Source organism: Pelophylax lessonae (assembly GCF_965119305.1).
Source record: "Pelophylax lessonae genome assembly, chromosome: 13".
NCBI classification, from domain to species: domain Eukaryota; kingdom Metazoa; phylum Chordata; class Amphibia; order Anura; family Ranidae; genus Pelophylax; species Pelophylax lessonae.
In genome coordinates this window covers 143,149,934-143,163,317 of record NC_138780.1, presented here as the reverse complement: position 1 = coordinate 143,163,317, position 13,384 = coordinate 143,149,934, and the positions used below count along the sequence as shown (strand labels likewise).

The 13,384-nt window shown below is 41.6% G+C and overlaps 1 protein-coding gene across 2 annotated transcripts in view; it reads right to left on the bottom strand.

Annotated features, from left to right (window-relative positions):
• DAAM1 (dishevelled associated activator of morphogenesis 1) overlaps positions 1-13,384 on the bottom strand; it is a 188,778-nt gene that overhangs the window by 114,949 nt on the left and 60,445 nt on the right. For both annotated transcript variants that reach the window (XM_082275428.1, XM_082275429.1), the window contains exon 4: positions 998-1,069. In XM_082275428.1, the coding sequence (XP_082131554.1) occupies positions 998-1,069 (72 nt within the window). The remainder of the gene's footprint in view (positions 1-997; positions 1,070-13,384) is intronic.

Sequence of the window (13,384 nt, the reverse complement as noted above, 5' to 3'; positions counted from 1 at the left end):
TGCTGGTGCCAGCCGCCAGCATACAATAGCTGCTAGCAGAAGATTAAGCAATCTACGCTGTTTTGCGTGGCTGGGCAAATGTATAGATCTCTCATTCACACTCTCCTTCCTGAAGGATCCTATTGTGTGCTTGTAGCTGTTGGTGGGAAGGAGGAGGAGGAAAGCTAGCAGCACTGCACGGGTAGGGAAGGGCACGTGTGGGGGCTGGGCAGCAGAGGGGAAAGTACGGTGCACAGGGAGGGTGATTGGTGCAGCGGGGGGGGGGGGGGGGCAATTACTGGAATCGATCCCCTGTACGGCTGGCCCTGCAGCAGCTGAAAGCTGGCAGGAGGGGGGAGGAGAAGTAGCCTGCATGCAGCTTCTGCAGAGAGAGCCATAAAGGTGGACAAAGTCCAGTAATTGCCCCCCTGCCATGCTGATCACCCTCCCTTGTCTACATCCAATTTACCCAGCTGACTGGACCCCCCTGCAGGCCTGGGCCCCATAGATCCGGTGGTACCCCCTTATCCACAACCCTGCCTGGGCAGTGCAGAAGACAAGTGTTAATCGTAAGACTGACAGCTATCCAGAATTACAATTCCTTTGTCAGGTAAAACAGTAAACGTGAACTGCAACTGTGTATTAACCTGTTAACCAGGAATTTCACTTTAAGGAATACGGCTATAATATTATAGCTAAATGCGTGTTCCATTTGAAATCTGCTTTGTTGTGCCAAGGCTGATGAAATACCATTATTTTCAATAGCTGGCAAAATGCCTACTAGGGAAAATGGCCAGCATGATTCTGGTGCAGAAGATTTGCAGGCAGCGACAGGTGAACTTTGCATCGGGTATTTTAGTGTAAAAGGCGTCAGATCTCAGGTAAGCACTAAGGCAGCTGGGTGCCCAATGTACAAAGATTAATTCAATTCACATGGGCATGCAGTGAAATATTGGTTTTGAGCTTCAGTAAATCTGTGCGGATGACCTGCAATTACATGCTTTAAGAGAGTACTTACAGCAGCCATAGAATTTAATTCATCAATGTAAAATTCTGGCCAGCTTGTAGCGCCTTTATTTTCTTCCTGGTCCTATGGAAAGATAAGAAAGAAAGAAAAAATAACCATCATATACAATAGAAAATATTAGTATAAATGTCTAAAGGAAAATACAATTGTAGGAGCTAATAAATAACGAATATTTTCTTTACCCAATGTGAGAAAAATACACAGACCTGCAATTGACATCTTGATAAGTTTGAGTTTTGCCATTTCTCTCCACTACATACTGTAAAGCTAAATGGCAATGCAGAACAGATGAAGCTTAAACTGCATTGTGAAAGTTTTTTTTTTTTTTTTTTATTATTCCTGGTTCAAATATACACGGCAAGAAAATGTTTAGGAATAAAAATAACCCACTCACAAATTCTAATATTTTGCACCGTTTCTTACATACCAAACTGTTAAAGGTATCTAGGCAATCCAGACAATTGTTTCTTCTAACAGAAATGTTTTTCCCAAAATTAAACCAGGGCTAGGTTTTGTGGGGATTCGATGAAAATGCTACTTCCTGAAGTCCTTTAAAGGGAACTGGTCATAAAAGAAATATGGAGAGTTGTCACTGCTGACTTGTTTTTGAGTGTACACGGTGCTCTACTGCTAAGAAGCATAACATTTTAGATTTGCCACCACATTGCGGACAATGATCACCAAGACAAAGTGGGTGAATCTCTCCAATGGAGACACAGACAGTAATCGGACACACATTCCAACCCTTATCAATCAATCCAAACTAAATAAGGTTTGGCTGTAGATCCACTTTAAGGAAGAATTCCAGGTTTGGATATTTTCTATATACTGTAGTTACATTGGTCTAGCTTGGACCAATGTAGCTGTGCATATACCCAAACATGGCTGATGCCCCTGGAAGCTAGAAATCACTGAAGTAGACACCATTACTCCAGTCATCTCCACTTGCTTCTGGTTACCGTGCTCAATGGTTGCCCTGAAGCATTCTGAATACAGGTCGGCCACTCAGCAAAGTCACCATTCACAGGATACTTTGCATTTTCTGAATCAATGCAAAGTGTTTGATTGCATAGCGTGGAGCCCCCCGCCCCCTGGCACAGCAAGTTCTCCTATGGGGGTGTCGGAGTCCGGGGGACCCTGCAGATGTACAGTTTTAGCCTTATCATCCCGGCTTTCACCTTTAGGCGGTCACTACAAGTGCCTGACCCTTCATCTCGTATCCCATTCATCTACAATCTCCATGGTTTTTCTTTTCTTTTGTTTATTTTCTACAAAATCCGGTATAGATACATCTGGTTTTCTGTGTCATCTAAGGCTGACTTTTGTATTTCTAATTGTACACCATGACTGTATTTTGCTTACTTTCAGGCGTTTTCCTGTATGCCTGCTATGTTTTTATTTCCTGTATGATGTTCTATTTCAATAAAATGTTTTCGACAAAGTGTTTGATTGGATGAGGTGGAATGGTGGATGGTGACACCTGTGTTCACATTGCAGCAGGGCAGCCACTCGGGACGAGACCTGGAAGCAAATGGAGATCACTGGAGTAGAGGGGTGTCTAGTGATTTCCAGCTTCTAATGGGCATAGGTCAGGTATGGTATGTACTCAGTTACACTTGTTCAAGATGGACCAACCTAACTATGTATAAAGTATGCATACTAGAAATTCATCTTTAAGAATATAAACATCTAAAAATATTTACCCAGCTGGTTTGCTATAAAGTTTTAAAATAGTCACCAGAGAACAAAAATTATGTGCTTTCAAAAGTAATAAACACTGAAACTGGTAAAATGGGGGAACATTATCTATTGAGGTGTAAAGCTGATGCAATGTATATTATATGCAGCTGGGGAAAACCACATTTCTATGCATGAAGATCAGATAGGAACCCCAAGTCCTAATTTATCAGTGTTGTCCATGGTTTGTTTCCACAGCAAGAAGACGTGTGTTTTCATTGTCCAAGTGCAACAATGGATAGAACTGCACTTTTGTTAGAAAACTGCAACCTCAACTCAACCCACCCACACGATCTTAATCCAGCATTTCCAGGATTCATGCAACAAGTGCAGAGCAGTTCAGTTCCCTGCTCACAGCTGTCAAAAAAAAAAAAGCAGCCAGCAATGTATATCAACAATATCGCTCAGCGCTGAAAGAGATAAAAAGAAACAATTGTATCTTTCTCTTTATTTCCAGATAAAAGGGATGAACATCGGCCTGCAAACGAAGTCAATTTAAAAACCTTGGTTTTTATCAAATTGTTCCTCTGTTTACCCCCTTATTAACTCTTAATTTATTCTAACCAGCCTTATTAACATGTATTTAAAATATTCCAGCTGATTATTTATTTACTTCTATTTTATAAACCATTAATTAAAACTTTTTTTTTTTGTTTGCTTTTTTCATTTTTATTTTTACACCTTTAACATATATTTACACGTCTCACATTTAAAAAAAAAAAAACGCAAAATTTAAAAAAAATGGTTTCATTTGTAAAATAACTTTTCAATGCTTTGTACTATTGCTGACAGCTGAAATGTAACAAAAAAGTTGGGGTAGGTATCAGTAAATTGGTATCGGCGAGTACTATTAAAAAAAAGACCCTGATAGAACTTAATGGTAATTTTATTTTATTTCTTTACACATTTTTTTATTACATTTCTTTAAATTTGATTGAAGCAGAGACTATTATGTCTTTTTTTTATTGTTTTATAACCTAATGTTCAGGGGTTGTAAATCTTTAAAGGGATTGTAAAGGCAGAAGGTTTTTTTTTTATCTTAATGCATTCTATGTATTAAGATAATAAGCTCGTCTTTATCAAGCAATGTTGCAGGAGTGTCTAATTTGCCTGGGACTCCCCTCCTCACTGCAGTGCAGCGTGATTGGCTTCCGCTGCTGTGAATCAAAATCATTCAGCTAATCAGGAGAGAGAGGGGGCAGGGCCGAGCCGCGGCTCCGTGTCTGAAAAGACAAAGGGAGCTATGACTTGGCTCGGGTGCCTTTAAAGCAAGCTTAGAATCTTTATTCTAAGTAAAAAAAAAAAGTAGGTTTCTCATTTTATATAGAATCGTGCAGCTCTAATGGGAGAATAGAAAGAAAAAAAAAAAAAAAAAACATAAAATCATGCTAAAATGGAATAACCAGCTTAAAAAGATTTGAACCCTTTTAATCAGTATTGTAAACTATTTAAACACCTTCTTATAGAAATCTGTTTTAGATGAAAAGACGACCTCAAGACATGTAAAATAAACAAGGAAAACAGAATGGTTTCAGTGAGTCTCTACGAATGGTTTACATTTAAAATGAAAAGAAAGGACAATTAGCTTAGTCTCTGGGTATATTTTATTTTTATTTTTTTAATCCAGATTTTATTAGAAGAAAGGAAATATGGTCCCCACATTGTACTGGTGTGATGGTCTAATGGAAACTAAGGACACAGTTCCTAAATGACAACCAATTATGAGCATCAAAAGGGTAAAAACGTAATTTGGTTTTATAGACTGAAACAAAAGTTTACTGAATGTAATGTTTCAAATACCAACATACTATAAGGGTTATATTCTGGTTATATTCATACTAGGTAAAAAAAAAAACAAATGAGGAAATGGTAAAAAATGAAAAGAATGATATGGAATCCACAGTATTTATATAACAAGGGCAAAAAAAAGCCCATCTTCTAAACTCCAATAATCCACAAAAAATAAACATGATCAGGATAATAATAAAAAATGATGAAGAACATACAAAAAATTAAATATCTGAAAACTGCAAATCACTTCCCACAAAATGGTTTATTGTACTAAAGAACAAACACAAACATTAAAAACTATGGTAACTAGTCATAAAATATATCACCCCTTGATCCCAAAAATACATTTTAAGATACGTTTGTAGACTATATGGTAGATACAGTATCTCAAAAAGTTGAGTACACCCCTCACATTTTTATAAATATTTTATTATTTCTTTTCATGTGACAACACTGAAGAAATTGCACTTTGTTACAATGTAAATTAGTGAGTGTACAGCTTGTATAACAGTGGAAATATGCGGTCCCCTCAAAACAACTCAACACAGCCATTAATGTCCAAACTGCTGGCAACAAAAGCGATCCCCAAGTGGAAATTTGCGCCCAAAGTGACAATATTTTGTGCGGCCACCATTATTTTCCAGCACTGTCTTAACCCTCTTGGGCATAGAGTTCACCAGAGCTTCACAGGTTGCCACTGGGGTCCTCTTCCACTCCTCCATAACCACATCACAGAGCTGGTGGATGTTCGAGCTCCTCCACCTCCTGTTTGAGGATGCCCCACCGATGCTCAATAGGGTTTAGGTCTGGAGACATGCTTGGCCAGTCCATCACCTTTACCCTCAGCTTCTATAGCAAGTAAGTGGTAATCTTGGAGGTGTGTTTGGGGGTCATTAAGTTGAAATACTGCCCTTCAGCCCAGTCTCCGAAGGGAGGGGGAATCATGCTCTGCTTCAGTATGTCACAGTACATGTTGGCATTCATGGTTCCCTCCATGAACTGTAGCTCCCCAGTGCCGGCAGCACTCATGCAGCCCCAGACCATGACACTCCCACCACCGTGCTTGACTGTAGGCAAGACACACTTGTCTTTGTACTCCTGACCTTGTTGCCGCCACACACGCTTGACACCATCTGAACCAAATAAGTTTATCTTGGTCTCTCATCGGACCACAGGACATGGTTCCAGTAATCCATGTCCTTAGTCTGCTTGTCTTCAGCAAACTGTTTGCGGGCTTTCTTGTGTATCATCTTTACAAGAGGCTTCCTTCTGGGACGACAGCCATGCAGACCAATTTGATGCAGTGTGCGGCGTATGGTCTGGGCATTGACAGGCTGACCCCCCTATCCCTTCAACCTCTGCAGCAATGCTGGCAGCACTCATATGTCTATTTCCCAAAGACAACCTCTGGATATGATGCTGAGCACATGCATTCAACTTCTTCGCTCGACCATGGCGAGGCCTGTTCAGAGTAGAATCTGCCCCATTAAACTGCTGTATGGTCTTGGCCACTGTGCTGCAGCTCAGTTTTAGGGTCTTGACAATCATCTTATAGCCTAGGCCATCTTTGTGTAGAGCAACAATCCTTTTTTTTAGATCCTCAGAGAGTTCTTTGCCATGAGGTGCCATGTAGAACTTCCAGTGACCAGTATGAGTGAGTGAGTGAGAGCGATAACACAGAATTTAACACACCTGCATTCACACCTGGGACCTTGAATTACTAATGAATCACATGACACCAGGGAGGGAAATAGGCCAATTGGGCCCAAGTTAGACGTTTTCACTTAGAGGTGTACTCACTTTTGTTGCCAGCAGTTTAGACATTAATGGCTGTGTGTTGAGTTATTTTGAGGGGACAGCAAATGTACACTGTTATACAAGCTGTACACTCACTACTTTACATTGTAGCAAAGTGTAATTTCTTCAATGTTGTCACATGAAAAGATATAATAAAATATTTACAAAAATGCGAGGGGTGTACTCACTTTGTGAGATACTGTATTTGTGGAATATGTGGCTTATCCACTAAGTTTGACTGGTTTCCGTCTAGATGTAGCTCTTTTAAGCTTTCATTTCAAAGCTTCCAGCAACATTCGCTGCTTTTTTTCTGATTTTACAGAATAAAAAATTGGCAAATATTCCTCATAACGTACAGTATATTCTCTATGAATGCATAAAAGTTTTTATCCAAAAATGCATTCTTCCAGAATGATCCTTGAATGAGGGACTTTATACCACAGACACTAAAGCTCCATTCACACCTGAGCAATCCGGAATGCAGGCATAACGCATTTGCGATGACATTTCTTGAAGGCACCCCAAAACGTGGGATGATTTTCCCGTGATTGTCAAATGACAAAACGTGCTACAATCGTGACAAAAATGGCAATGTCAAATGCTCCCAGCTCTGTGCCACAATTTGGAACATGAGCTTCTTTGGTAAGTTTTTGTAGCGGAGGGAGGCTGAATGGTGCTGCTCAAAAAAACGCTCCACTAAAAAACAAATGTGCTGCGCTAACACTCAGGTCTGAATAGAGCTCCAGTGGGCGGAGTGAAATGCGTTGATTGCGCGGCCTGGCAGCGGCCCAGGCTAAGACTGCTACTTGTCTACACACAGCAGGTCTTGGTCTGATGATGTTCTGATGTGCAGCTCCCGAGATCTTCTGCTCTTATCCAACACCAGGTACAGCTCAGGGTGCACTACACTACCAAAGCATGTCAAGACTTTGACTATGTGGTCAATCTCTGTGCAATATGGGGTCAATCTCTGCGCAATATGGGGTTCATTTCTTGAGTATGCATCTTGAAATTTTTGGGAGCTTGCTTATTTTTGGGGTATTGCTTATCATGGTTTTTAAAGTTTGTGCTTGTCCTTTGTTGCAGTTTTCGGATATTTTGTTTTATTTTTGTGTTGATATGTAAGTGTCCAGTTGTATCCGTTTCAGATTCAGCCTTCCAACTATCCCTATTTTGAAAAGAAGGGTCTATCTGTGTATATATGCCCTGCAGATGTAAGGAAAAAATATAAATATACAAAAATATACTAAATGTATTAAAGTGGAGTTCCACCCAAAAGTGGAAGTTCTGCTTTAAGGACTCCTGACCCCCTGATATGCCACATTTGGCATGTCTTTTATTTTAGGGGGTACCCAATTTTGACAGGTACCCACTCCCACTTCTGCTCGTGCCACCTAGGCAGCTCAAGCGGAAGTTCTCCTCTCTCCCTCCTTCCCTGCAATCTTCTGGGACACATCACAGGTCCCAGAAGATTGCCCAGTCATTCAGGATGCACAGCGCGACTCGCGTATGCGCAGTAAAAGTAAACACCTGGATATGAAGCCGCAAGCTGTCACAGCTGGGTGCCCACATTCGTGATGCCGGCGCCAGGGAGAGAACCGAGGCTTCAGGCGACCGCATCGCTGGATCGTGGGACAGGTGAGTGTGTGTTTATTAAAGGTCAGAAGCTACACTTTTTGTAGCTGCTGACTTTTAATAAACACAGAAAAGGCTGGAACTCTGCTTTAGAAAACAACTCTAGGTAGACCAAATATAGACAAAGAGAAAGGGAGAACCGAGTGTACCAAGTGCTCCAGTGACCACGGAGACCTTACCTACCTTTTGTGGCATTGTCCCAAGCTACATCTTTACTGGTTGGGTGTCATGGCCACCATTTGATAGGGCATTTCAGGTCAATATCCAGATGGACCCTAAGCCCTGTATACTGGGAATCCTAGATGACTTTCCAATTGAGGACAACCCTAAACAGGCTATAGCCAGGGCTCTCTTCCAGGCACGTAAGCTGTTGGAAGGCGATAGAGCCTCCTACCTTACGAGAATGGACTATTCAAATAGGGGATACCCTACGGTTGGAAAAGTACATTTTCCCAACACCGTGGTAGCCCTGGAAAGTTCAACGCACTATGGTCTCCTTGGTTGGATACTCCTGGCCTTTCCCCCATGAATTTGGTCCTGGACAGACTGCTTCTTTAACACAAATGTGGACTCTACTTATGATGTATAATTGTTGGGTACTGTACTGCTATGCTACCCCTATTTAAAAAGGCATGGTGTGCAAGTTGAGGGGGTCAAAACTATGTCAATTTTTAATGGTGGACTGAGTACGTTTGATTGTTTATGACAACTTTTACCTGGAACCTACATTGTTTGTTTGACCTTGTTTATCCCAAACTCTTGAGTTAAAACAAATATACCGACAGCTAATCTTTAAAAGATTGGATTCTGATTCTTAGCAGGTACTCTTTAGGGCAGCCCCTTTGTATTTAGGACAGGTATCTATTCACAGACAAGTTCTATTTGTGAGCTATAATGGAGGTTGGTGAGAGAGCTGCACTTCGTCTTTCGAAAATGAGCAGTCTGCAGTGAGATCTGATTAGTTAACTACACAATCATTCATAATTACTGCTGTTGCATACTCTTTAGTGAAGATGTCAAGAGGTATGGAAGTTTCCGGAACTCTTCAGAAAACTCAGAGGCCATCACCACTGGTTTATTGCTAGGTGGCTGCAAGCTCACCACACCCAGTGACGCAAAGACTAGAGATATCCCTGCCACATTAATAGAAATATACCACACCTCTGCACATGTGTGGTTAGTGTTGCCTGGCAAGGTTAGCCAAGTAATTTTTGTGTGCGCAATGCTGCCATCAATAGGGTGGTGAGATCTAATGCATGCACAGTAGCGATTACTTTTTAAGTGATGGTCACTACATACATGACAATATTGGGCATACACAGGAGTGATTCAAAAGTTTTACAGCGCTGTCATCTATGACCAATACCAAGGCCATGCTGCGCATACATGGGGAAATTATGTGTGCAGGTGTAGCTTAAACATCATCCTGCAAGTCTTCTACTGCACATGCCTGGGCCATTTAACAGCTGGTGATGCGCATGTATTGGGGATTGGACATGGGATGTGAACATCACCTAAATGCCTGCCCAGTCACCATATTCAAAATGAACCTGGAATCCAGGTTTAGGAAATCCAGGGGAAAAGGTAAACTTCAAACATTTGCATTTCTCACTTACAATTTCGAATTAGGTTGCCCAAACATTATGTACATCTAAACAACTAACATAATCCTTATTCTATAGTATTTTGATTACGAAATGTGAGGGAGAAACGAAAAACGCCTTTTTGCTTCCTGTATAATTATTTTACATCAACTAAGGGATATTATGGTGAATTATACAGCAGTTGTTGGCACATGTAAAGGTGTGTGGATACACCTAAAACTCCCAGGTGGAAAGGAACAGGTTGGGAATTATGGCCAGAAATCTAACTGTTCGAGTATTCAAGACAGAGGAAGCCAGGGGCCTATCCCATTCTTCCGTATGCTTTTTCTGTACTTTCTTCTTTATATGTTCAATGAGCACCGTTTTCTTACTTTGAATTAATAAAAACAGAAAGTTGCTCAGGGAATTTGCCAAAAAAACATAGTTGTTCATCCTAAACTATGTACCGGTTTTAAAGGCATGTTAGGTTTCTTTTTTCGTTATAGCCAGTAGACCTAGTTGTTTTTTGTACTAGCTATGTCAGGATATACTTTTGTATTATTTTATATCTTTGTATCTCTTTTGGAATAGCTATGTAAAAATTCCTTGACTTCTAAATAAATTTAAAAAAAAAAAGTCAGGGGTGGATGCAGATCACCAGGCTCCACCAGTAATTATAATCACTTGAGCGGATTAGCACATTAACCTAATGTGGTCAGATTTAGGGTTAAAAGAGAAGTTTGTTGGTTTCTTATATGGCGCTTTTCCACTGCATGGAACCGAACGGTTCGGCTCGTTTTTGTGCTTTTCCACTGCTGGTACCGCATGGTATGGTGTAGGAACGGTTCGGTACGGTGGCGTATTTTCCACTGCATGGAACCGAACGGTACGGTTCTCAAAAACAGTACCTACTCGATTGTGGTTCCAAGAGGTACCATACCTGGTACCATATCCCACAATCCTTTGCATGCAGTCACTACTAGCCACTGATTGGTCAGAGAATCCCACCCACCCCGTTGTTATCCCACCCACTTAACTTTAGTACTAAAAGTGGAAAAGCAAACCATACCATACCGTACCGAACCGTTCCAACACCGTACCATGCGGTACCAGCAGTGGAAAAGCAAACTGGGTCAAGCAGGGCCAAGGAGGGAAGAGTAGAGCAGAGCCGGTACTTGCAGTGGAAAAGTGCCATAAGTTTATACTTACCTAGGTGGATGCAGCGTTGATGCTGCATCTGTCCCCCAGCGCCTCTGCACTGAGAACCGAGCGATCGAACACCACAGTCTCAGTCAGCAGCTCTCCGCACTGCCCCCTCCTCGCTCATTGGTGCACTGGGCTGTAGAAGGGCGCAGAGCGTCTGGCTCAGGCTCTCGGTGGTTCGCTGAGAGCCTGAGTTGGGTGTCAGTCCAGGCATCTGGCAGATCCCGACTTCCATTGTCATGATGACGTGGTGCCTGGACTGACTTCTGTGACATCAGCAGGGAGCCGACTTCAGCCCATTCTCTGCTGAAAATGGGTCACAGGAGTGCAGAATGCACTGCACTCCTGTGATCCATAGATGTACAGCCAAACGAGCTTTGGCTGTACATTTCCCTTAATTTGGGTAAATTATTTATCTATTTTGAATAGATTCTTGATGTCAGCGTTATTCTGCTACATTTTGGGAAAAAATGTTTTCAGTTTAAAAACAATCTGTTTTAATTTGGCTATGCATGGGCTAACATCAACTTTTCAAAAAAAGAGGTAGTCATGCATGGGCCTCATTCGTCTATGATTGCAGATTTCATATGACCCTTTATGTACTTCCAAGCTCAATTTCCTAGTTTAACTCAAGCATACTTTTAAATCTATCACATTATTGGCCATTTGATCATGAGGGAATTGCAACCCAATTAAAAGGATGGTCATAAAGTTCTTTGCCTCACGCCAGCGGTTATGCAAATGATATTATTATGAGGTGATTAAATGCAAATTGAATGTATAAATGGCTCTATCTCATGCTGGAAACCAACAGCAATTCGCATCCCTGGCACTCAGATCCCTGCACGTAAGGGTGACATCTAAACCTGTTAACAGGTCAGTAAAGCACCGAATGAGGGTCAGTTTATTCTACTTGCCAGTCTCTTTTGAGTTAATACAGTGATAACACTCCATAAATGCGTGGTAGTCTGTATCTAGTAGAGGAGAAACTTCACTTTACATTCCATCATAAAGAGAATGCACTTAACGGGCCTATTAAACCTCTACAGTGTGTCTGTTCCAAGCAGTTAATTGTTTCTGCTTAGACAGCACTCTGAGAAAGTTGTGTGACCTTCAGCTTCAGGTCCGGGAATGACAAACCCTTTATACCCAAGCACCCATCAGAAGCACATAGTAGATCAGTGGTTTTGTGGGGGGCATTATTTGGCTTCAGAATTACATTTTTGCCATTTCTGGTGCAGGAAGAAACTATCAAAACTTTTAATTCTACATAGCTAAAGCCATTTTTCTTCTTGGACTTGAACTTGAACTTAAAAAGTAAAGATTTGCAGAAATCTTAATGGTGTTCATGTAGTACCCTGAGAAAGATCAATGTATGGCATGTAAGTGTGCTTAAGCACTCCTGTGAATTTGGCCTCATAGCTGTAAAACTGCAGCATTACATCTAAGGCAGTACTGGCTCTGATCTAGAGTAGGATTTGGTGATGTTATTAATTAGTTCCTCTCTGTTCTCTTTGCTAGAGGCTCTGACCAGTACAAGCAAATCTCTACCTCTACCAAAATGTCCACCTGCGCACAGAGACACAGGGGAGAACAACACATGGCAAGTCAGCAATGAGTTACCAGCTGCAGGAAGACCACAGCCAATAATAGGGACTAGTGCTTTGCCCTGTGCTTGCCTATATTTAAAGTGATTGTAAAGTCTTGTTTTTTCCTACAAAAATAACAAACATGTTATACTTACCTGCTCTGTGCAGTGGTTTTGCACAGAGCAGCCCAGATCCTCCTTCTTGGGTCCCACTTCTGTGATCCTGCCCCTCTCTCCTGTTCAGTGCCCCCACAGCAAACAGCTTGGTATGGGGACACCCGAGCCAAGTCACAGCTCCCTGAGTCCATTCAGACACAGAGCCCTGACCCGGCCACGTCCCCTATCTCCCCTGATTGGCTAGCCGACTTTGATCGACAGTAGCGGCAGACAATGGTGATGCTGCTGTGTCTTGGCCAATCAGAAGGGAGAATCTTGGATGGCTGAGAAACTAGCGGACAGAGGGGGACCTCAGATAGGTGTTATGGGGGCTGCTACACACAGAAGGCTTTTTATCTTAATGCAGAGAATGCAGTAAGATTAAAAAAAAAAAACATTCTGTCAGATGTCAGTTCCTTTGTAAAGGAACAGGTTTACCAAAAGCCCCCAGCCCCTTAATCTAATCTAGTTTCATACCCCCCCACCATCATCCATGCCTACTTACCTCTTACCAACGTCAATGACCTTCTCCGATGTTTACAGTTTTCTTTCTGAAATTTAGTACAGCGCTACCCTCACTTACGCAACAATTGCCTATAGACTTGAATGGGGCCATACTCATGGGCTAACTTTAACTATGGGGAGTTACAGCACAGTAAGGGACAGATAAGCTTTAGGAACAAAGGGTGTAAGCACTGCAGGAGGCCGGCACGATCAGGAAGAGTAAGCACCTGGGCTGGGGAGCTTGAAGCTCATATTAGGTTAGGGGGCTGGGCGAGGCTTGAAGGTTTTATAGAATACCTGAACTTAAATATTTAAATTTGTGTAATTTTAGATGGAAAAAGCATAGAACCTCTATTATGCTTCATCATATGAGAATTCCAGTTA